Source organism: Myotis davidii, unplaced genomic scaffold, assembly GCF_000327345.1.
Source record: "Myotis davidii unplaced genomic scaffold, ASM32734v1 scaffold76, whole genome shotgun sequence".
Lineage (NCBI taxonomy): Eukaryota > Metazoa > Chordata > Mammalia > Chiroptera > Vespertilionidae > Myotis > Myotis davidii.
In genome coordinates this window covers 1122571-1148124 of record NW_006288892.1, presented here as the reverse complement: position 1 = coordinate 1148124, position 25554 = coordinate 1122571, and the positions used below count along the sequence as shown (strand labels likewise).

Sequence of the window (25554 nt, the reverse complement as noted above, 5' to 3'; positions counted from 1 at the left end):
AGGGGAGGGGGAGAGAGAGGAGGGGTCCATGTCCTCTCCTCATGGAACCTGGGAGGTTCTCTCTCCCAGCATGCCAGTCTGTTTGTCAACCCAAAAGTTCCACAGAGCTTCAGTGTCCAGAGTTTTTATGTGGGTCTCATTGCTATGCATGATTCATTAAATCCCTGGCCATGTTATCCAGTCTCCCTCCATGGAGGTCAGGCTGGCCCAACCCTCTAATCACGTGGTTAGTCTTTCTGGTGACTAGCCCCTATCCTGAAGCTATCTAGGAACCATCATATATTGGAATTATCAATTAAGAAATTCCATGGTTTTCATAGCTTTGTGCCAGGAACCAGGACAAAGACCAGATATATTCTTTTTTTAAAAATTATTGTTGAAAATATTACATATGTTCCTCCCCCCATTGTCCTCTCTCAGCCTGCCCGCCTCCCCCCCAACCCATTTTCTGTGTCCATTGGTTATGCTTATATGCATACCAGTTCTTTGGTTGATCTCTTACCCTCTCAACACTGCCCTCCCACCCCCACCTTCCACCCCCGCCTTCCCTCTGAGATTTGACGGTCTGTTCGATGACTCTATGTCTCTGAATCTATTTTTGTTCATCAATTTATGTTATTCATTGTATCCCACAAATGAGTGAGATCATGTGATACTTATCCTTCTCTGACTGGCTTATTTTGCTTAGCATAATGCTCTCCAGGTCCATCCATGCTGTTGTCAAGACCAGATATATTCTTTATTATATTTCACTGCCTGTTCACTGACCTGGGGAGGAAAGCTGGCCTAGAAATCCCTGCCTTTCACATGGCTAACAATTCCAGGTTTGATTTTGGGGTGATCATGGTCCCCAGCACTGAGAAGGTCTTTTAGAGGAAGTTTATGTTGGGGGACACAGGCCAAATGAGTTTGGGCAGGGAACTTTCCAGGCTAAGACTATAAGTAGGGGGATCATATAACTTATCTAACATAGGACACCTTCAAGGGCACAACAGGACCAGGACCATGGAGTCTTCGGAAGACTGACTCTTGCCTGTAGCTGGCAGGAGAAGAAAGAGCAAGTGGAGGGCTACAGGCGAGTTTAGGAGGCCAGGCCTGGGAGCGACATACCTCCCTTCTCTCCACATTTATGGGCAGAACTCAGCCACATGGCCACACCTAACTGCAGTGGGGAATGTCAAATAGCTCTGTGCCCCAGGGGTAGACAGATGGGTTTTTAATAAACACATAGCAGTCTCCATCAGATGTTCCTGGAAAATGCCAAGCGGGTACTTCCTCAGGGCCTTCACATTTGTCATTCATGCTGTACGAATTATTCTTCCCTCAGATAGACTCATGCCCCACCCCCAATGTTCCTTCAGGTCTCTGCTTAAGAGATACTCCAACAGAAGGATGAGCTCACCAATCCTATATGAAATAATGATCCCACTCCATCCTGTGTTCCCTATTCTCTATGGATAATAATTTAGCTACTCAGGGCTCTTGATTACTTGGAATAGAAGCAAACTCTAATTTACTTAAAGTGAAAAATAATTTACATGTATCAGGAAACTCATCCAACCAATGAGGCTGGAAAACCAAACTCAAATCAGGGTCTAGCTTGGACCTGGTCATGGGGACATTGTGGTTTGAATGCTATCACTGGGGCCAGCACCCTGAACACTTGCTGCCATGTCACCCATTCTTAGTTTCCCCTTTGAGTCACTCTCTCAAAAGTGGGTGCATTGGGTTGATGAAGTCAGGAGGCTATATTCTAACTGCCAGGGGACAAATACAGTAGATATCTGTGGTTAGAAATGGGACCTTGATTCCTACCTACCTAGGAATTTCCCCAAATGATAAGTGTTCTTGGAACCTGGGTAGCCAAATAATAGATGGTTTCTATAGCTGGGTATGGAATTCTAGTTTGATGGCATAATTTTGATATTTTTTATGTTCTCTATTTCTGTTGAGAAATTTGCTATCTACTTTGTGTTCCTTTGTAGATAATTTTATATTCATCTCAGTGTTGCTTTTAAGAATTTATGTGTTTGATATACTAGTTTCACCAGATATGGTTGGATAGGAATTTACTTACTTTGCTTAGGACTCATTTGTGCCTTCTCAATTTAAAGAAGTTTGCCTTTTTTCAGAAACGCATACTTTTTTAGAAAATTCATAGGTATTTATGCCTGCAACTATTAGTTCTCCTCATTAGTCTCCTCAGAGGTTTCTACTAGAAATAATGTTCAACTTTTTATTCTATCTTCCACATCTCTTTACAGATAGATGTATTTTCTGGCCATCTGACTCGGCTTTATTTTGGCAAGTTTCTTCAAATACTGATCAATTCTTTAATTCTCACTTCAGTTATATCTAATCTGATGTTTAGCTCATCCCTTTTGTTATTTTCAATGATTGTGGTTTTTATAAAATTTTATTTGGCTCTGTTTCAAATTCACCTGTTCTTCTCCCTATTATCTTGCTTTACAGTTCTGTTTCTTAACTCTCATTATTTTAGATATTCATTTTCTGTAACCACATTCAGAGACTACTCTTGCCTGAATCTCTGGGATCCTATATTTTCTCTCTTGCACTCCAACTCTCTCTCAGGATACTTTATTTCTTTGTGTGGTTAATTCTTTTCATTGAGAGATTATTTTCAACAGGAGGAATTTGTCTTGTTTTGTGGTGTTGGTGTGTGCTTATTTTTACTGAGAGTCCATGGTGTCCTGCCTTGTGAAAAATTCCCTCCAGTGTGGTTTTGCATTCACTTCTATCAGGTACTTTAACTTACAGCGAGAGTGGTTCTGTGAGGTAAAGAAGGCAGGTGAGGAGAATGAATAAATTTAGAACTAGAAACCACTACAGAAGATAGCCTGTCTATCCTCCCAGGATAGGTTGCTGGGCTGAGTTGGTACTGTTCGTCTCTTTCTCTTATAAAATCATGAAATCTGCATGTTGAGTTCTGCTTCAGGGCCAGGAGGGCCAGGGGTGCAAGTAACAGAAAACTCAGTTCACTAGCTGGTTTGGCTCAATGGATAGAGCGTCAGCCTGCGGATTGAAGGGTCCCGGGTTCGATTCTAGCCAAGGGCACATGCCTGGGTTGCAGGCTTGATCCCCAGTAGGGGGCATGTTTCTATCTCTCCCTCTCCTTTCCTCTCTAAAATCAATAAAATATATATTAAAAAAAAAAAAAACTCAGTTCAGACAGACTTTAAGTATTCAGGTAATTTATTGGCTCATGTGATAAGAAAGAGGTAGCATGCAAATGGTCCCAGGCTCTCGTATTCATCAAAGTTCACTGTAGATTAAGAGCTTTTCTCCAAAGTCTTCTTACCTTTCATCCCTCTCCCCTCTCTGGAACTCTCAAACACCACTATCATCAGATCTATCCTTTAGAATCCCAGCTCTGAACGTGTCACTCCCTGACAAAAAAAAAAAAAAAAAAACTTTTAAAGATTTACCTAATACCTCTGGTAGAAAATTCGAATGTTTGGTTAGTGTTCTAAGTCAATCAAGATCAAGTTTCACTGACATTATGTCCATTGACTCTTCACATCTTTAAACCCATTCCAATAGAACTGCTCTCTTTCCTCTCACTCGCACCCCAAACTTGTACATGTCTCACACTACTCTTTGGATTCTCTAAGTTCCTGGAGGACAAAAGTGTTGTCTAACCTATCTTCCTTTTTACCATGTGCCTAGCCAAGGGCATGTCACACAAGAGCGCTACAATTGGCCTAATGCAGTGGTCAGCAAACTCATTAGTCAACAGAGCCAAATATCAACAGTACAATGAGAGAAATTTCTTTTGAGAGCCTAATTTTTTAAACTTAAACTATATAGGTAGGTACATTGTTATTAACTTAATTAGGGTACTCCTAAGGCTTAGGAAGAGCCACACTCAAGGGGCCAAAGAGCCGCATGTGGCTCCCGAGCCAGTTTGCCGACCACTGGCCTAATGAATCAGGGCATTGCCATTCCTCTTGCCAATGATTAGGTTAAGCCAGACTGGTAACTCCTGAATTGCACACAGGGGCATATACACAGCAGCAGATCTCACTGGCACTACTGGCTTAGGAGTTGTTGCTTAAATGCAGGTTAAATGCAGAGAGGCCGGAGGACAGTGCCGATGAGGATGGCCTCTGCTGCAGTGTCTCCCTCTCCCCCCTACTCCTGGGCCTCCGGGTCAGGGCCTGCTCATTATACTTCCTTCAGGATACTTCCCTGGCCCAGCAGCTATCTTTAAAACCCCTGTACAACTTCATGACTCTTCCTGTTAGAAATAGAGCAAATACTGCCTGGGATAGTTGTCTTTTACTGCAAATATGATGTCTTCCATATCAGGAGTCGAGTGTTTGGGGCATCTTGGAACACCCCCTTCATAGACCTTGCACACATCAGGGGGTCACAACAAACATCTGTTGCTTAAAAGATTCCATTCAGGTCAATATATCGTTTGCAAGTGTGCCCAGCACTAAACCCAGAGTGGACAAGACAGAGTGTGTAAAACACCCAAGCTACTGGAAACCTGATGGAGCTGTTTGGTGACCAAATTTGTGTCTTGCCAAGGCCTTGTGCACTGCTATCCTGAGCCTAATACAGTGCCTGGTGAGGGAATGAATGAGTTAATGTTTTTATCTTTTCCAACAGATTACAACAGCAGTGAGTTAAAAACAGCCTGCAGGAAGCATGAGCTTTATGTGAGCTTCCAAGACCTGGGATGGCAGGTGAGTTCTTGGTACAAAGGGGACAAAGTTCCTTTCTCAGTGGGCCCTTCTCATCTTCATGGCATCAGCCATCATCAAAGATCTTGAGCTTTAGGACTGAGATGGTTCTTCCCATAAGGTACATAGGAACTCTTCCAAATGCCCAGGCTCTTGGAGTGAGGTCGGTGAAGGCCTGGCTTATGTGTGCACACAGCCCTTATTGGCACCTTTCCAGGGAGCCCAGGGTTCCCCAGCTCTGTGTACCTCAAAATCAATAGCCACCTTTTTCAATACTCTTTCCTCATTCTTTCAAAGTCCACAGGGTATGTATGTACATTTACCAATTAAACAAATTGTTTTGAGAAAGGGTTGGGAAAACGGATTAATAGTTTAACTTCTGCAATGGCTATAAATCAGTTCACCCAAATGGTCTACAAGAGCACAAAGGTTTTGCCCCACACCTGAGAGTCACCACAGTTTATAAGAAGCAAATTACAGATGACAAGTGACATAAGATAGTTTCCGTATGCAGGTGTCATGACAGGGAGTACTCTGGGCTCCTGGAGAGGCTCCGTTGAGTCCAAGTACATAAAGCCAGCCCCATGTGCTTCCAGGCTTGGCAGGCAGGTAGCAGCTAAATGCCATTTGGGCGTGTGGAAAGAGCAAGGGCTCTGGAGTTACACCATCAGGTTCATACCCAGCTTTGCCAGCTGCCTGTGAAACTGACCTCCCTGCATCTGTCTCCTTAGCTGTCCATGGGAGTAATTTTCCTCACAGGATTACTGAGAGCACAGATGATGCAAGGAGTGTATGTTAATCGTCTCTTTGTTGCTTGCTTTTGCTTTTTAAATTAAGGACTGGATCATTGCACCCAAGGGCTATGCTGCCAATTACTGTGATGGAGAATGCTCCTTCCCACTCAACGCACATATGAATGCCACGAACCATGCGATCGTCCAGACACTGGTGAGCTCTCAGAGCCTTTTGTCACTGCATAGGTAGGAGTAAGCCAAGACCAGGTCATTTCTGATGGAACCATTTCCTCCTTCTGTTTTGGAACAGGTTCACCTTATGAATCCTGAGTATGTCCCTAAACCGTGCTGTGCGCCAACTAAACTAAATGCCATCTCAGTTCTTTACTTTGATGACAACTCCAATGTTATCTTGAAGAAATACAGGAATATGGTTGTAAGAGCTTGTGGATGCCACTAACTTGAAACTGGTTGCTGGGGTCAGAGGTACTGCCTTGGACTCCTAGCTTACACCTGCCTTAAGCAGCACACTGACGCAGTGAAAGTGGGATGATGACTTTGAAACCATCTCTTGCCGGTTGGTGCCTTACTGCCCAAGGAAGATGTTAAAGGGGCTCAGTAATGATTTGCCCATGTAGTAAATAACGTGAATAGTTGGTCTGTAGGAGGCTATTTGAATGTCTGTAGTATGGAATCTGGACATTGCAGAAACAGAACTTTGAAGGGTTCCTCTTCCCCCATAAAAGCCCACCAAAATTAGTTTTAGCTTTCTATCAAGCTATTTGTGGTATTATTGAGTAAACAGGGAAAATAATTTTAAAGAAGTATAAGTATTCTTGGCTGAAGTATCAGCCAATTTAGAATGTTTCTCAAAAATAGATCTACAGTTAACAGAAATGGGGGGCGGGGGGAATGCCTCTATTCAAGGATTTCATTCCCAGGAAGGCCAGTTTCATATAAAATCAACAGCCCAAGCCATAATCAGGGCCACGTGGAAGTGCCTTTTGTCCAGTAACTGCTGTTACCTGTTTGTGCTGGTGTTCTGTTGGTGTGAAAATAGAATTATTTCAGTTAAAACAAACCATGTGATTTCCACACGTCAGTCCTCCCCCATTTGCGGTTTCCTTTACGAGCACCACCAGCAGAAGGCTGGTGCTCTGATGGGAGCCACAGGGTGGGGCATCCTCAGTGGCCACCACGGCACCCAGGTGACAGGTGAAAGCAGTGCTGCACCTCCTCCTGTTCGGAACGGCTCTGAAAGCACAGTAACTTCAGGAACGCTGGCTCTCATATCTCATCTACTTCAGTAAAACCGGTCTTGCCCTTTTACTGTACAGCATTCCGTGTCATAGGTGAGAACCAACAAAGGACATAAACTGAGCGAGGGGTGCTAGCCTTTAGGAATGGGTTTGGATGGCCATGCTGTTGATGAATCGAAATCAGTTTTCTCTTGTAGAAAGTAAGACTCAGATTAATTTTAGAATATTTTTTAAATGTCTTTCTCACAATCATATACTAGGAAACCAATTTCATATTAAGCTGATTAAATAATACATGTATGATCTATAACTGTTTGCACTTACAGCTTTTTTGTAAATATAAACTATAATTTATTGTCTATTTTATATCTGTTTTGCTGTAACATTTAAGGAAAGACCAGACTTTTTTTTAAAAAAAAGAGTTTATTTAGAAAGTATCAGAGTGTAAACAAACTGTACCACTTTGATTTTCTTTCAATACAAGATTCGTGATGCAAAGCGGAAGCCACTCATGAGGATTGTGCTTCTCCTGAAAAGTTGGTTTTTTAAAAAGAACATCTGTGATCCACACACAATTAATAAAGATTTCCTTAAGGCAGAGGCTGGTCGAGATCCTGCTCTGTTGTCATCTGCTGCAGACAGCAGATGCTTCTTGTGTCTAAGATTCTTACAACCAATTACTTTGTCAAGTGACTGGCTCCCCCAAGCACGGGAGGTGGGGTGAGAGTGGTCGACAGAGGGGTTATTATGAAAGGTAACTTGATGGCAAAGAACATACAGGGAGTCTAGTTCTATGGTTATTTCCAAGGGTGATGGTAAAAATATTTAATAACTAGAGAGGCATGAATTATAAGAGCATTAGCATTGATGATAACACACCCTACTTCAGCTCTGACTCAGCCCCGCCTACTTCATTCTTTGGTCTTTAGGTAAAGTTAATCCCACTCCTCAGACAGCAGAGGGTCAATCTCCATGAAGGCAGATGATGTACAGAGCCTTTAACGGGGATGGGGAACCTTTTTTTCTGTGGTTATGGGGTTATTTATGACACCATTCACAGGCCATACAAAATTATCAACTTAAAAATTAGCCTGCTATATCTGGTCAAACATTAAATTAATTCACCCCTAATGCCGTGGCAGGGCCAGACCAAATGATTTCTCAGGCCTTTAGATGGCCCTTGGGCCAGACGTTCCCCACCCCTGGCCTAGGACTACTGAGGAGCAGAACTAAAACTGCTTTGTTAGGGCCCGGTAGCAGGGCTGCCAAAGTCCCCTGGCCCAATACCGGCCCTGCTCATCTAGTCCTTTTCCCCAGGTGACAGATACCACCGGACTCTTTCTAGGAGTTAACAGAACAGTCAGGACAAGCCTCGTGGAACTTTCCAGGCCCACATTTTCCACAGGAGATAGCAAATCTTAAACATGGACTTAAAATCTTAAAAATCTTCACGTGGATCCTGACTTAATGTTAACATAACTAATGAAACCTTTCACCCAGGAGAAACAGACAAAAGTATCCCTTGAACAGTAATAACTGATCTGACAAATATCGACACACAAAGATTACGGCATCAGCGTGACCTTACTCAGGCACACGTCAAAAGTACCGCTGTTTTCGTTATGGCAAACCTCTCGCGATGAGGGAAGTATTAACAGAAACAAAATCCAGGAGTGGCTGGTAAGGCGCCTTCCAGAGGTGTGGGGGTTTGTTTTTAAATCTGCTCCAAGATACAGACCAACCACATGACTAGCTGTGACCTTGAGATCAGAGGAATGACAATACGCCATGCGACTACCTTTCCAGACTCGTGGGCAGTTCAAAACTGTGCTTTGGATGATGGTTTCACCAGAATCACTCAGGAGCCAAAAATAGTCCAGCGATTCGCTTTTCCTCAACTCTGTTTTAGTCTCAAAGGAAACCATTTAGATTCCCTCAAGAGAAGGTTAAAGGGGATGATAAATTGCCACGGAAAATCCTTAGTTTGCAAAGGGATCATATTTACTTAGAGAAACGTAATAAAAATTCTGTAGAGTGTGTTGGCTTAACACACACACACACAGAAGACACCACAAGTTCAGTACAGACAGCTTTCTGAGGAACCACCACCTGAAACTCCCCGAGGTCCGCACGGCGTGCTCCTCCACTCAGTCCTGGAGCCCGTAGGAAGGCGGCGTCACCTGCGCTTTTATAGTTCATCTTTCGCCTGGCGCAGCACAAAGGATTGCAACGAGTCAAGGTCCCTGCCTCCATTGTGCTCGCTGACTCTCTTGCCTCCGCGGAAAAGCAACAATGTGGGGTAGCCTCGTACCTGTGAAGAGGAAATTCAGTTTGAAAACTGGTCTGAATCATACACAAATTACTTAAATAAAGCCAGAAAAAACACCTCCTGTTGTGGCCAGGAAAGTCTATGGTTAAATTTCCATTTAAAAAGTACCAGCTAGTTCAGCAAGCAAAGCCGTGGGGCTATTCAGCTTCCAATCCAAAATTACATCCTTGATTAGTGTCAAAGGGATGCCTCCCCAGAGTGGAGCCTCCCAGTCCTTGCCTGGTGCACGCACCCCTGGGCCGGTGGGGTCAGCACAGGGCCTGAGGCTGCGTTTATGCCCAGGCTATACGGAGCAGCAGCGAAACCCTCAAGGAGATAGATTTTTCAGCTGTAGCTCACCTCTTTCCTCTTTTGAGAACTTTAAGGCACAAAAAAATGCGTGCATTTTCCAAAGACAAAAAAAAATGTCATCTATTCTCAATCTGATGAGGTGATAAATACCAGAAGCCTCAAAAGTATTTTAGGAAAGCAACCAAAAGAACAGTACAAATCACAAATCGTGTAGGCTGTTAGACGGTGCCAGCAGCTCGGAAGGAGGCAACAGCTAAAGGACCAATCCAAGTGCAGGACTGGCTGTGGGGATGCCCTCTCAGGAGGAAGTCTATGTTCCAATGTTGCCTTATTCAGTCATCAACTTCAGAACGCTGGCATATGTAAAAAAATAAAAAGCCACTTCGTTATCTTTGATGAAGACTACAAGCTAGCTGACTGTCAGTGAGAATGTGCATTCAGGGGTACCCCGGCTCCCCAGGGTGGAGTCTCAGTTACTGCCCAGAAGCAAGGCCGAGACCTGCCCCCACTTCCCTGCCCCCTGTAACAGAGGGAGAAAGCCTTTCTCTCAGAGCATCTCTTCCTTTTCAAAGTAAAATTGAAAACACCTCAAAAGGACACAGACATTGCACTTTGTTGAGGGAGGAGGGCAGTGCGTTATCTTGGTTGAGACAATGATACCACATTCCAGCTACACGCGGGATCGGCTCCGATACTCAGCGTCCCCGGAAGTGTTTTCACCCACAGGTACCCACCGAGTACTTGCTGCAGATGTTGCGCTCAGCAGTACAGTCCACTTCGGCGACCTTGACCTCTGCCAAGCCAGGGAATTCCCTTTTAGAGAGCTCTTCCCAGGTGGGAGCCAGATTCTTACAGTGGCCACACCTGGAAATGGAAGAATGACCGCTTTGTTGAAGTCCCAGGTCGAGGTCCCTCACCGACATTTCGCTGCCAAGCCTTGTTTTTCTATGAGGCTGTCAACAATGGCCTACAAGTTTATAAAACACCAAATTCCCCCATTCTCTTCTTCCTCCTTCTAAACAAAGACGGCAAAGTCCGCCTGAAGCAGACTCCTGGATAACCTGATGGAAACAAGCTGGTGTGAAAACAAGTCTGGGTTTTGAAACCAGGTCCCTGATCCGTACATCCATCAGGCCAACTGGTTTACGAATGCATCGTGAACAGGAGGAAACGAACAGGAAACAAAACGGACTCCAAACGTCATCGCTTTTTTAATCACTTGAACGCTAAAAACATTTTAGATTTGACTGCTTCTGGTCTCAACGTTTCAAAACAACCTCACAGCTCCCCTCAAGCTTCGGTGATGTGGTGTGAGCACTAAATCATTCAAAACTCCGGTGTCCCTCTTCTGACTGCAAGAACTGCTCCCCTGCAATAAAAGGGGATCCGCTGTCTTCAAACTTGATCTATATAGCTTTCTTTTTTTAAAAATATAGAAAATAGTTTTAAAGGCATTATTTACTAGTGTTTCTTTTTTTATATATATAACATTTTTATTGACTTCAGAGAGGAAAGGAGAGGGAGAGAGAGAGAGATTGAAACATGAATGATAAGAATCATTGATCAGCTGCCTACTGCACGCCGACTGAGGATCGAGCCCACAACCCAGGCATGTGCCCCTGACCGGAATTGAGCCTGGGACCCTTCAGTCCGCAGGCCAATGCTCTATCTACTGAGCCAAACCGGCTTGGGCTAGCATTTCTATTTTTTAAGAATTAAAACAGCACAACTCATACAAGTCATGTGCTCAAAACCTTTTCTTTTTTATCCTCATCTGAGGATATATATATATTTTTTTACTGATTTTAGAGAGGAAGGGAGAGGGTGAGAGAGACACATGGATGTCAGAAACATCAATCTGTTGTCTCCCATATCCCCCCGACTGGGGATCGAACCCTCAACCTAAGTATGTGCCCGGACCAGGAATTGAACCTGAGACCCTTTGGTGCCCAGACAACACTCTATCTAACCAATAGAGCCAACCAGGCAGGGCTCATTAACTTTTATCTCTGCTATTATGGTTTTTCACGAATATCCGAAAATAAACAAACTAAAGAGCAAAATGGCATGTGGTGACCTTTCCTGTGTGCTTTTAAATACGGAACGGACACTCCCAGCACCCTGCATTCCCAAATGCAGTGTTTCATTTCCTTCAGTTTCACTGCTACGTTTCAAGGAATTAAAGAACACCCGGAGCTCAGCAGTTTAGCGAAGTTCTGGGCCTCTCGCCCTCCCCCACACAGGTGCTTTATTCCCAAACCCGTGCACAGTCCCTGTCTGCCTGGTCCCTGCGCACCGTGTGGCAGGAAAGGCTCTGATCTCAGCTGGATTTCTCTATGGCATCTAAAAGAGAGGACTTGTATCCACGCACATGAGCATGACCAATGGACAGAGACGACAGGGGGTGGGGGCCGGGAAAGGTCAATGGGGAAAAGGAGACATATGTAAAACTTTCAACAACAAAGAACTTAAAATAAATAAATAAAATAGACTAAGGAGCAGAAGTACATCAAGATGTTCATGGATTATGCAACCAAAACAAGCCATCTATTTGGCGAAGCACACAGGCACCACCACTTAAGTCCTAGATGACCACCATAGTTCTCCTCCATTATGTTTTCTGAAAAGCAGACCAAACTATAAAATAAATTAACCCAACTTTCCATAAATGGTCATGAATACCACCAAACTGGAACATACCTGAACACAGGAGCATAAAGATAACATTTCCTTATTTCCTACAACAGAGTCCCAGGATGAGCCTGGAGGGTTGGCTAACGAGCTGAAAAATACGAAGGGACTGAAGTGCACTAGGAAAAGTAGTTTCTAATTAAGGAGCCACTTACCATGGAGCATAAAACTTGATGAAGGTTATTCCTTCTGCAATGGTGTCATCAAAGTTATTTTCCGTGAGTGCCAACACAGCGCCCTTCAGGGGTGGAAAAGCCACAGTGAAAGACATCACTTACAGCACAGGGAATAATGCTTTGGGATTGCAGAAAGACAAATCAATAATTTTGAATGCTGTTATGCCTACTCCAAGGTCACACAAAACCACCTACACATCTTGCATTTCACAAACGACACAAAAGGGTAGAGCAGTGGCCTCTGAAGGGCAGAGGTTCATCACAGGTCCATGGATCCTGAGCCCACGAGACGCCTCGAGGAGGTGGCAGGACAGTGCGGGGCACCTGCTGTCCCCCAGGGCTCAGGAGTGTGGACCAGTCAGGTTAGGTGGACAGGTCCTGAATCAGACCTCCCTGCCTCGGAGCCTCCCACACTGACCAGAGCCCAGACACCCTTACTGGGCCTCCTGAAGTCTGTACCCGTGGCTCCTCTCACTGAGTCCACACTCTCTATCACAGGGATTCATAAAAATGACTTCCTCTATGTCATAGAGGGACCTTACAAACGGTTACAAAAGCACAGGCAATGATGTGTTTCACCTATAACAGCTTCTTTCCATTTTTAAATTCAAAGTAAATGTAAAAGCTGCTCCTCTGAGCTCCGGCTGCACGGTGCAGTCTGCTCCAAAGTGACTCTACCGTGACAGCTCTTTAGAGGACCACGTCTCCTGTTTCTCCAAAAATACATCCGCGATTCTCTCAGGAGAGCGCGGATATGGGTGATTTATCATGTGGCTGAAGGTACCAGGGCTGCGCCGCTTGAGTCTGGCCTCAAGTAAGCCTGTCGGTGACGGGAGGTGCCGCGTGCCAGGGGCATTGTAGAACACTGCCATCTTTCTCTATGTCCAGAAACAGGACGCCACACTCACTGAAAGGCCCACTTAATGGTGGAAAACTTCATTATAAATAGAAGCCGCTCTGTGTTTGATGAAAACATCCATAGTATATAATTATACTCAATTTGGGATGACCTTTCTAACCACCATGACACACACACTCCTCTAACACATGTGGTCATAACAACTACAAAATCATTTGTTTACTTCTTACACCAAAACTTCAACTTTTAACTAACACCCAACCTGCAAGAGTCCAACTAAGGGATGGGCTGTGGGGACAAAGAGGCCCCTTCTCCCCAACCCTGAGAGGATGGGTAGGGGTTTCCACTGGCTTTTTTCAATTCCAAACAACTGGGGCCCAGGGACAGATGGCTCCAGCGGGCTGTGACCTCTGCTGTAAATGCTGAGGGCTGGAGGGTTACTGGGGAGCGTTCAGGCACATCTGGCTCACTGCCCTCTCCCCAGGAGCACGGGCACCCCGCCCCTTCCTTTGCCCCGTGTCCCCGCGTCCCAGGTAAGACCTGGCATGCTATGAAGTACAGTTGTGTGAACTGAAGTAGCAGCATTACGTATTCTGCTTTGGAAATATGTTGCCTGACAGACCTTATGGCTCTTTGCTAGGAAATCCAAGCATTGTTTTCCTGGAAAAAAAAAACCCAACACTATTTTGAGTTGCCTTAAATCTCATTCTAACCCATGACTTCGGCAATAGCTTCTACCTAAAGCTCCAGACACACAGACGTAGTGCGGGCGGCCTGCTTTAGCCCCAGACTGATACACTGTCCACAGTTATCACCACACAGCCTTCAAAAGCGACACCTTGAAAACTGATGGCATCTCCACCCCCGTCCCAGGGCCCCTTGCTCGTGCTTGGTGCCATCGTCCACCGACTCTGCCAGGAACTGCGGCAGCGCAGACCCCACCATCCTACTGCTCAGAGCTGGAGTCCCTGTGCTGGCGGCACTCCTGCCCTCCCTCCCACTGTCAGCCTCCATTTGGGGTCTCATCTTCTTTTATGACCCAATACACCAGTTTTCCATCTTTGTACAAGCTGTTGCCAGTCATCTTTCTAAAACTCAAACCTTCCATTGGATCCCTATAAATAAGCTCAAAATCTTTGGCTGGTCAACAAAGTCCTCTGCAAACCAGCTCTCCCCACCCCCACTCTTTACCTCTGCATCCTGCCTGCACCCTTTGTCCCCCTCTTTACCTCGCCCTCCAGCCGAAGCGGGCCCTGCCCCACGATGCCCGCTGGCCCCAGCGCAGTGCTGCTGCTCACACTCTTCCTCCCCCAAGAATGCCTTCCCCACCTCTCCAGCAAACACCATTCACCTGTCACCTCTCCAATGACACTTCTTGCCTATCGGTCCCCTCCTTTCACACAGTGACCAGCCAGCCCTGCACACTCTCAGAGCCCCTGCAACACCTGCATGCATGTGCTCTCATGTGCCCCCACTAGACCCACGGCTCGGGACGGGCAGGGGCATGGTCTTGCTTTTGCTTCCTGGTGGCCCAGGACAGTGCCTGAAACATAACAAGGGCTTGATAATCACAGAACAAATGACTCTAAAGCCTGAGAATGAAGATGCCCTCAGTGAGTCAGAGACCGTCTAAGCAAATTCATGTCCTCCAGCCACCTGCCTTCAATTCCAGCACACAGCTGTCCTGCTACTCAGCATTCATGGCCTTTATAAGCCACAGGCTACAGTAAGATGCCTGCAGCACGTTGTGTAAATGAACAGACAGTGGGCCCACGAGGCAGCAGACAAGCTTTCAGAGCGAATACCCTCAGGTACAGTGATAACTGAATCAAAGGGAGGAGGTTCCCAGAGATCTCAACTCCATCTCGGGATTTTCCTCACATCCATGTTGCCATTTGCCCCGTACAAACATGTAAACATAGTCAAAGAACATGTTCCGTGTTGAAAAGTCAGCTGTAACCAGCCATCTGAATGGCTCAGTACTGTCCTCACATGTCCTGTGTCCCCAGCACCAGAGAACGCCCTCTGCGGGCGGTGCTGGGCGGGCACCCACCTTGTCAGCCTCGGGCTCTGCAGCACCCACTGGGGCCTCCGCGGGTGGGGTGGCCTCTGAGGTGCCGCGGTCCGCACTCTGGAGCTGCAGTTCCACATACTCTCTCAGCGAGTCCAGATCCCGCTTTCCCTTGTACTGGTCCACCTGTCCAGAGAAGGGCCACACAGAAACACAGCCGAGTTAGCACACTGAAGTGCTTGAGCCACTCAAACCTCCTGCGAGCCCTCACCCACCGGGACCCTGCCATCAGATGCCTTCCCCTGGTTGTGTGAGCTGCGTGTGTGGTGCCTGCAGGCTCGGATCTAAAAGGGAGAGCGCGGATGACAAACCGAGGAGTTAGCTCTGGTGAGAGCTTCACAGCCCTGCCCTCTGCAGAGCTGCGTAGCACAGCCTGGCTGCCAGCCGCAGGAGCTCTGCGAGGCTGCCCGCCAGCCGGGACGGGAACGGGAACCTTACCGAGGGCACATGGACCCTGCTCAGAGGCCACGGCCAGAGCTCAGTTACCCAGGACGGTGGATTTGGGTTACTCTAGTAACCACCTGAGCCAAATGAAAGGTTTCAAAATAGTACAACAACTGGCAGTTTTTCCCGCTACCCAAATCTTATCAGTTAAGAGAAAGGCATTTTTGTTCCATTACATGTATCCTTTAAACCGGTGCCCAAACCGTCCATTCTGGCAATCCGCATGGCTGTTTAGCACCCGACAGCTCAGCCCACTGTGGCTAAGACCCAAATACGCACCTTTTTGCCATCCTGGAACCAGAGGAGCGTGGGATAGCCTCGGACCTGGTTCCCGGAGCAGAGCTCGTGGTGCTGCGTGCAGTCCACCTGCAAGGCAAGACCACCGTCCAGTCAGCACCTGTGAGCCTTCCTGACAAAAATGACTATGGCCCTCGGGGTTTCTTCAAAAAGAAAAATTCTAACGCCCCTGACCTGCAGCCACTGGGCCAGCAGGCTGCAGTTTCTGCGGCCTTCCCTGCAGACGCAGCCCCAAAGACACCCGAGCCAAGGGAGCAGAGTGACCACATTCACTTAGAGACATGAGTGATGTTGCTCACTGAAAACGGCACTTTCAGAGAGCAATACCTTGAGCAGGTTAGTCAGTGGAGAAGGGCAGCCTGGCCTGACCCCAAGGGAGGGGCAGGCCTGGCGTCAGTGACGGACGCCCACCAGTCACAACGGCAGCCAACTTATACATTTATTCTCAGTTCAAACTTATGGAGTTTTAAAATTAAAAAGGAGCAAGTAGTCAGCTGCAAATAGAAGTCCCTGGAATATGATAAAGATAAAACTGAAAAGGTGTCCAATTAAATTTAGACTATGTCCCTAATTCTATAAACTTAATTTACCAACTATCACAGCTCTTCAGATTTTTTATGTCATTTAAATGTTCCTAAGATTCTCCTTTTCAACATTTTCATGAAACATTTTATCCTAAGTCACTTCTTTCGTTTCTACTGGTATTAAAATCAGCTTGTGGGACCAAACTGTTCCTCACTGTGTCGATAAAGGCAGCTGGAAATGCTACGTTAACAAAGAACTGAAATCAGAGAGCAGTTAAAAGTGCTGGACTGAAGCACAAGACGCTGCAGACTGAAATCGGGCAGGGTGCATGCTCTGAGCCCAGTCTTACCCAGGCACACGTACACCCAGGGACGAAGGACCACAGCCCACTCACTTAGACTGTGTCTGATCTAGTGGCATAAACTGAAAACAAAATAATCTCCCATCAAAGTTCAAAACACAGAGTAAGGATACAAAGGCATAGGAGACAGAGGACAAGAAGATGGCTTTATAGTAACTTCCATGAAATGTTCAATAAATATAAAATATAAAATCGTAATCACACCCATACACTCTAGGACATATTATTGAGAGTGTTGCAGGCAACACTGAAAAATCCACTGAACTAACAACAACTATTACAGTTCACTAGCCACTGCTCCAGGCCAAGCACCATGCTAAGCTCTTCACTCCCATCCTCAGGACTATCGGTTAGACCTCATCTCAGTCTCACCGAGAGGAAGAACGAGGTATAAAGTTGCCCAGGTTGGCCAGCCAGGTCTATCTGATGCCCAAATTTATGCTTCTGACATCTCACCCTGTTGAGGAGACTATCTTATTAACTATAGTTCCTGGACACAGCGTTACTTCTGTATACAAATTGGCCCCTGGCAATGTAGACAATGAGATTTTTATTAGCAGAAGCCCAGGCAGGGATGGTCTGCTGGGTGCCAGAGGATGGATGAGATTAAAAGTGCCTGATGGCGCAGAAGTGGCTAATATTTCGAGAAAATCCAGTTACACAGAAGTTGTTAGACATCACTCCTGGCTGCTCTGCGCAAAGTGGGAAAAGCTGGGAGGAGTTCCAGGCAGCAGAGCAGCTGGGCTCCCCACGGAGGGTCCCAGGGTGCCGGTGCGAGCTCGGAGGGTCCTCCAGCAAAGAGCTCCTGGGTGAGATCGAATGTGGACGGTGTCCAAGTACGTCTAGGGAACATTCTCCAAGGCGCTGCCCCTATCTTTGCAGAAAGGGCTTGGGAGCTGCCAATTCTGAATTGGCCATCGCTTCAAAATAAACAAAGGAGCCAAAGCCATAATTTATCTCTGGGCTGTGGAAAAGCCAGCACACTCAAAACCAGGCTGCCATCTGTGAAGGTGAAATGAATGATCAAGGGGCACACTAAATGGAAATCATAAATCAAGTCTGCGACTTCGCACACAGAATGAATAATGGGCTCCTCTGCTAATTAATCCAGCCAAAGCGGTCTATTTCCAGTTTAATAAGGGCTGTGCTTACCTTGCCAATCTTGACAGTTTCGGAATGTTCGAGGCCCAGGGCCAGCTGCTCCCAGGTCGGGGCCAGCGCTTTGCAGTGACCGCACCATGGAGCGAAGAACTTGATGAAGTGGTTGCCTTCCGTGGGAGCCGGGAAAGACAGGGGGAGAGGGAGTGTAATTTACATGACACCTAACCAGAGATGGAATGGAAGCCTCTCATTTTTGTCCTCTTGCAAAACTCAGTCCAGTATGAACCGTTTAATTGGTAAAAAAAACTCTCAATCAAAAATGTCTGCATCTATGAGTTCATAACGATCCTCAAAGCAGAAACTAATCTGTCACCTTTGGAAGACAATAGGGAACCAACTTATTATTTGAAAAACTGGAAATCAAGGGAAAGAATCAGGATTTACCCTATCCTGCACAACCAACTGAAAAGCCAGGCAAGTTTCTCCTGGTCACAAAATAAAGGCAAGCCCTAGCCGGTTGCTCCGGGGTTAGAGCATCCGCCCTCAGACGGAAGGGTCTCGGGTTCAATTCCAGAAAGGGCACATGCCTCGGCTGCAGACTCAATCCCAGTCCCTGGTTGGGATGCATATGGGAGACAATGAATTGATGTGTCTCTCACATCAATGTTTCTCTCTCTCTACCTCTCCCCCTCCCTTCCACTCTAAAAAAAAAAAAGTCAATGGAAAAACATCCTCGGATGAGGATTAACAACAACAAATGGAGACAGGATGCTTGAATCAGAGCAGCAGCATTTGGTATCCAGAATAAATGAGCGCCTCTAGGCAGTGACTGTTAGGCTCTGACATCACAGAGAGACTCAGCGGCTATGAAGTCTTGCCCAACCCCCAAAAAACATCAAACGGAAACTGCTAATGTCTCTCGATCCAAGTAGCAGTTCACAGGGAATAGAGAGATCAGGGACACATTAAGCCACACCGTGGGGAGACAGTCAGTGAAGGCCACACCGTGGGGAGACAGTCAGTGAAGATCACACCGTGGGGAGACAGTCAGTGAAGGCCACACCGTGGGGAGACAGTCAGTGAAGATCACACCGTGGGGAGACAGTCAGTGAAGGCCACACCGTGGGGAGACAGTCAGTGAAGACCAGACTGTGGGGAGACAGTCAGTGAAGACCAGACTGTGGGGAGACAGTCAGTGAAGACCACACTGTGGGGAGACAGTCAGTGAAGACCAGACTGTGGGGAGATAGTCAGTGAAGACCAGCTGTGGGGAGACAGTCAGTGAAGACCAGACTGTGGGGACAGTCAGTGAAGACCACACTGTGGGGACTCTACAGGTCAAACCACCTATGTGATGAGCAAACTGAATGTTAGGAAGAAAAACAGATGTTGGGGGTACATGTAGATTAAACAGAATTGAATGAGATATATTTTTAAAAGACCAAACTAAACTATAGCATCTAGCCCTAACTGGTTTGGCTCAGTGGATATAGCGTCAGCCTGCGAACTCAAGGGTCCCAGGTTCGCTTCTGGCCAAGGGCATGTACCTTGGTTGCAGGCACATCCCCAGTAGGGAGTGTGCAGGAGGCAGCTGATCAATGTTTGTAACTCTCTATCCCTCTCCCTTCCTCTCGGTAAAAAATCAATAAAAATATATATTTAAAAAATAAAAAAAATAAACTATAGCATCTAGGAGCACACACTTGGGTGATGAAACTGTAAAGAAAAGCAAGGAGTGGTTTCCATAAAAGTCAGGACAGCGCCTCCTCGGGGAGCTGTGACTGGGAAGGGGACAGCGAGGCTTGTCTTGAACTGAAACATGGTTACAGGGTGACCATTTTATAACAAATCACTAAGCCTTACATTTGTTTCCTGTATCTGTGTTTTATTTCACAATAAAGTAGGTTTAAAAAACTGAATATTACTCTCCTGACTAGAAGGAAAAAATCAGATCCTCAAACTTCATTATTTAGTCATGAAAGATGCTTTCCTAGGCTGTGCTACCTTGACCATCCTGGGCCTAAAGATGTCAGGCTGAGATCAAACTGAAATCAGGCTGCGGCCAGGTAGAAAACGAGCCAATGAATGCTAAACTGTGGCCTGGCCACGTCATCACTCACAGCAGCGCCTCATCACTATGGCAATGATGCGTTTGAAGGAAATGGTGAAAAACTGGCTTCAAAAGATTAACAAATTAGCTTCCAAGCTGAACCCATCTCTCCAGGCAGCTCTGGTGCTGACACAGGGTGGTGAGATGGAGAGGACGCCCAGGGACCCATCAGAGTGTCCTCCGGAAGGTGTAAGACCAGAGGCTGGAGGCCCTCAGGCCAGCAGCACAGGCGGCATCCCCAAAGGCTGCCTTAAGCGATGGCTTGCAGAGTGAGGGACCAGGCTGGCTGCGGGAAAGGGTCTCCAACAAGGTGACTTGGGGAACACCTCCTGCAGGGGGCCCAAGCTGGTCTCAGGTTAAAGTGAACCCCCTGCAGGGAAACCCCTCGAAACTGCACTGTCAGGGCGCTGGCACAAATAGCCATCTCCAAGGAAAGTGGAAACAGCTGAAGGCACTAGTTACTTCTCACCTTCAGTGGGTTGGGGGGAGCTAATTTAGCAATGAGTGGGAGTATGACTCCCCACAGCACAAAGTCACTAGGCCAGATGCGATTTTAAGCCCCTTTCACAACATTTCCAACCCAGTCTTAAGGGAGGATTTCTCTCCATGGCAGCATTTGAGAATGGAGTTGGCGAGTCATTCACTGCTGAGGAAAGGAGGACTTATATTATTAACATCAGAAACTGTACACAGATCATTTCCATATTTAGGAAGCCACTTTCAAAAACAAGATGTGTCTAAGGAAAGATTTTAAGTGTGAAGAACTCTGATTCACATGTTATAATAGTTCCACTAAATAAACTAAATTCTAGTTTAAACAGGTAAGAAAAAGTTGTAGGGTTTTTCTAAAACTGATTTTAGAGAGGGAGAAAGGGAGACAGAGAGAGAAACATCGAAGTGAGAGAGATACCTCGATCGGTTGCCTTCTGTACACACCCCAACTGGGGATCGAACCCACAACCTAGGTATGTGCCCTGACTGGGGATCGAGCCCAACCTTCCAGTGCAGGGGGCAATGCTCCAACTAACTAAGCCACCTGGTCAGGGCAGAAAAGAGAAAGTTTTATTTCTGGCTCAGGTCAGTAAGTATATGATTAACGTGAATATAAACACACTTTCTTGTTCAAAGATGCACTGTCCAGCTAGTGTAGGAATTGTCACTCACAATCTGTGAGCTCCAAATTCCCTCACCTACGGCCCTAGCTTAGCATTAAAACTCTGATTTAAGGACAGAGACCAAAGGACGAATTTCCAAGGGGAAGAGCATTAAACAATGATGCTAATGGTCCCTGAAAAGAGAAATCCTTACTTAACCCTTTGTATTCCATAAGCACCTATAGACGCAAGTGGCGGACTTTCCCCACACGCCACGCACGTCTATAGCCGCAAACCTCACATATCAACTCTGGTCGCCCAATTTTAAAATCAGACTCGTTAGTGACATCTCTGGGTTTGTAACGAAAATTATGGTAACTTAAATTCATTACTCCAGCGCATACGGAAGAAATGGGGATGGTTTCCATTTTGGCCGCGTGGCAGTTCACTGGTTAGTGTCCCAGATGCTGCTTTCTATGAGGCCTCAGGTGGCAAGGACAAGCCCAGCAAGTGAAGGGGTAACAAACAGTCAGTGTTTCTGAGAGGGTGCATCCCACTGTGAACGCCCACAAGATCCGCCTGCCATACCTTGTGCGACGTGCAGCTCAAAGTTGCTCGCTGAGAGCTCGTACAGCCCCTGCTTGAGCTCAGGAGCCCTGGGCGGTTCTGGTTCTGGCTCTGGTGTCTAATAGGAAGAAACAAAAATATAATCACTGAGTGGTCTGTGAAGACTTAGTGAGAGCCATCAAGGAGGTGACCTGTGTCTGTCTAGAGCAGCGGTTCTCAACCTGTGGGTCGCGACCCCTTTGGCGGTCGAACAACCTTTCACAGGAGTCGCCTAAGACCATCCTGCGTATCAGCTATTTACATTACGATTCATAACAGTAGCAACATTACAGTTATGAAGTAGCAACAAAAATAATTTTATGGTTGGGTCACAACATGAGGAACTGTATTTAAAGGGCCAGAAGGTTGAGAACCACTGCTCTAGAGCCTCCTGCAGATCGCCTTTCTCACCTGGCCACCCTGAACCTGTGTGGGATGCCGCCCTGTGGGGGGAGGCCAGCGCAGGACTCCTCTCGGAGTCAGAAGCCCCTCGGGAAGCAGGTGACAGCCAAACCCACCCCCTGTCCTTTGCTCTCCCAAACCCAACCACACAGAGCAGTCAGCCTGAAGGACTCCGCTCTGTTCTTTGAAATGGGATGTGAGATTTCACACAGAATACAAATAAAATTTCTGATCTGAAGGAAAGGGTACCTAAAGGCACAAAGAGAGCAAAATGGACAAAACTGAGAATGAAAAACCACGAGGGAAGAATGGACATTGATTCACACAAACAATAAAAAATAAAAAACAAAAAACTGGGAAGGAAGTTAAAACTCTGAAGGACTCATAAAAGAGAAAAGTAGGTGGTGATGAGAAGGTAAATTAAGATGAATCAAAGCAACGAAGAGAAAAACCACAGGGCACACAGGAGCTGTATTTTTAACTCACATGACTAAGTTTGGGACAGAAACACAACAAAGGTACAAGAAGTGGCTCCCCCCCCCGCCCTTTTTAAATTAAATTTATTGGGGTGACGTTGGTTAATATGATCATACAAATTTCAGGTGAGTGTTTTCTATCTTATAAGATCTGTGTATTGCATGTATGCCACCCAAAGTAAAATCTTCTCCCATCAAGAAGTCGGTTTTTAAGAAAGACGCTCCTGCCCTGGCCGGGTAGCTCAGTTAGTTAGAGCATCATCCCGATATGCCAAGGTAGCGGGTTCAATCCCTGGTCAGGGCACATACAAGCATCAATCAATGAATGCATAAAGAAGTGGAACAACAAATTGATGTTTCTCTCTCTCTAAAATCAATCAACAAACTCTTTTTTTTAAAAAAAAGACACTTCTGCCAGTACCTGAGCAGACACCAAGGTGTGTAACTATGCAGTTACCCTACTACTTACTACACAATTCTAAATTGGTCAATTTTTGAGGCCAGTATAGCTGCGGTGAAGAAAAGATCACTGAAATAGCATTTTGCTGTCAACACCTGGGTATTATTCAATTGTTATGTGGCAGTTCATATTTCTATTAAAGAGAATACCCAAGTTCAGTCACTGAAAGCTTTAAAAGTGCTGACAGCTCAAAGGTGTCCTGAGCTGTAATCATAAACCTCATTAAGTTTTCCTTTCTGCTACTGGTTTGTCAAAACTTCTAAGTGCTAAGTACCCACCAGAGGAGCCCAAGAGACTGACGGCCCAGTGAACAGTTGGTGAGTCCAACAGGTGAAACAAAACACTCTGTATGCTGCTATAAGGTATTCAAAGGGCTCTCAGTATTAAAATGGTATTTATGGCACTAGGGAACATGACCCCTTCCTGTGCTCTATGGCAGTCACCAGTGCAGTCCTACCACAGGGGAACACCACAGTAGGTCACAGAAATGGGTCCACTCTAGATTCTTTTTTTAAAATTTATTTATTCTTTTGTCCATTCATTATGCTTATATGCATGCATACAAGTCATTTGGTTGATCTCTTACCCCTCCCCCCCAAAACTCTTTCCACTGAAGTTTGACAGTCTGTTTGATGCTTTGTCTCTGAAGTGTGACAGTCTGTTCGATGCTTCTTTGTCTCTGTATCTATTTTTATTCATCAGTTTATGGTGTTGATTATATTCCACAAATGAGTGGGATCATGTGATGTTTATCTTTCTCTAACTGGCTTATTTCACTTAACATAATGCTCTCCTATTCCATCCATGCTGTTACAAATGGTAAGAATTCCTATTTTACAGCAGCATAGTATTCCATTGTGTAGGTGTACCACAATTTTAGAATCCACTCTTCTGCTGATGGGCATTTAGGCTGTTTCCAAATCTTAGCTATTGTAAATTGTGCTGCTATGAACATAGGGGTGCAAATATCCTTTCTGATTAGTGTTTCTGTTTTCTTGGGATATATTCCTAGAAGTGGGATCACTGGGTCAAATGGGAGTTCCATTTTTAGTTTTCTGAGGAAACTCCATACTGTTCTCCACAGTGGCTTCACCAGTCTGCATTCCGACCAGCGGTGCACAAGGGTTCTCTGCATCCTAGCCAGCACTTGGCATTTGTTGATTTGCTGATGGCAGCCATTCTGACAGGTGTGAGATGGTACCACATTGTCATTTTGATTTGCATCTCTCAAATGATTAGTGACTTTGAGCTAATGTTTTCATATGTCTCTTGGCCTTCTGTATGTTCTTTTGAAAAGTGTCTATTTAGATCCTTTGCCCATTATTTGATTGAATTGTTTATCTTCCTTTTGTTAAGTGGTATGAGTTCCCTATGAATTTTGGAGATTAAACACTTATCAGAGATAACATTGGCAAATATGTTCTCCCATGCAGTGGGCTTTCTTAATTATTTTGTTGATGGTTTCTTTTGCTGTGCAGAAGCTTTTTATTTTGATGTAGTCCCATTTGTTTATTTTCTCTTTAGTTTCCATTGCCCTAGGAGCTGTATCATAAAACGTATGCCTGCTATTTTGCTGCCTACGGATTCTTCTAAGGTTTTTATGGTTTCTCATCTTACTTTAAAGTCCTTTATCCGTTTTGAGTTTATTTTTGTGTATGGTGTAAGTTGGTAGTCTAGTTTCATTTTTTTTTTACAAGTATCTGTCCAGTTTTCCCAACACCATTTATTGAAGAGACTGTCTTGACTCCATTGTATGCTCTTGCTTCCTTTGTCAAATATTAATTGAGCATAATGGCTTGGGTCGATTTCTGGGTTCCCTGTTCTGTTCCATTGGTCTATAGGTCTGTTCGTGTGCCAGTACCAGGCAGTTTTGAGAACAATGGCATTGTAATATAGCTTGATATCTGGTATTGTGATCCCTCCAACATTGTTCTTTTTTCTCAAGATTGCTGCAGCTTTTCAGGGTCTGTTTTTATTCCAGATGAAATTCTGGAGAGTTTGTTCTAGGTCTTTGAAATATGCCGTTGGTATTTTAATGGGGATTGCATTGAATGTATAGATTGCTTTGGGCAGTATGAACATTTTAATGATGTTGATTCTACCAATCCATGAACACGGCATATTCTTTTTTATTTTTATTGATTTTTTTTTACAGAGAGGAAGGGAGAGGGATAGAGAGTTAGAAACATTGAGAGAGAAACATCGATCAGCTGCCTCCTGCACACCCCCTAACGGGGATGTGCCCACAACTAAGGTACATGCCCTTGACTAAAATCGTCCCTGGGCCCCTTCAGTCCGCCGGCCAACGCTCTACCCACTGAGCAAAACTGGCTACGGCAACACGGTATATTCTTCCACTCGTTTATGTCTTCCTCTATTGCTTTTTTCAGCATCCTGTCATTTTCTGAGTACAGGTCCTTTACCTCCTTGGTTAAATTCATTCTTAGGTATCTTAATTTTTTTGGTGCAATGGTAAATTGGATTTTTTTAGTTTCTCTTTCTGTGAGTTCATTATTGGTGCATAAAAAGGCCATAAGTTTCTGGGTGTTAATTTTGTAT

The 25554-nt window shown here is 45.5% G+C and overlaps 2 protein-coding genes across 2 annotated transcripts in view; one reads left to right on the top strand and one right to left on the bottom strand.

Moving 5' to 3' along the window:
* BMP6 (bone morphogenetic protein 6) overlaps positions 1 to 7146 on the top strand; it is a 31712-nt gene extending 24566 nt beyond the window's left edge. Inside the window, exons 6-8 of the mRNA XM_015562241.1 lie at positions 4636 to 4712; positions 5547 to 5657; positions 5754 to 7146. Coding sequence (XP_015417727.1) covers positions 4636 to 4712; positions 5547 to 5657; positions 5754 to 5903 — 338 coding nt within the window. The 3' untranslated portion in view covers positions 5904 to 7146. The remainder of the gene's footprint in view (positions 1 to 4635; positions 4713 to 5546; positions 5658 to 5753) is intronic.
* A 1535-nt stretch (positions 7147 to 8681) lies between these two features.
* The window catches only part of TXNDC5 (thioredoxin domain containing 5 (endoplasmic reticulum)), a 29714-nt gene continuing 12841 nt past the window's right edge, over positions 8682 to 25554 (bottom strand). Inside the window, exons 3-9 of the mRNA XM_006761129.2 lie at positions 21640 to 21736; positions 17899 to 18014; positions 15843 to 15929; positions 15102 to 15245; positions 12169 to 12251; positions 10057 to 10186; positions 8682 to 9013 (exon numbers count right to left, since the gene is read on the bottom strand). Coding sequence (XP_006761192.1) covers positions 8891 to 9013; positions 10057 to 10186; positions 12169 to 12251; positions 15102 to 15245; positions 15843 to 15929; positions 17899 to 18014; positions 21640 to 21736 — 780 coding nt within the window. The 3' untranslated portion in view covers positions 8682 to 8890. The remainder of the gene's footprint in view (positions 9014 to 10056; positions 10187 to 12168; positions 12252 to 15101; positions 15246 to 15842; positions 15930 to 17898; positions 18015 to 21639; positions 21737 to 25554) is intronic.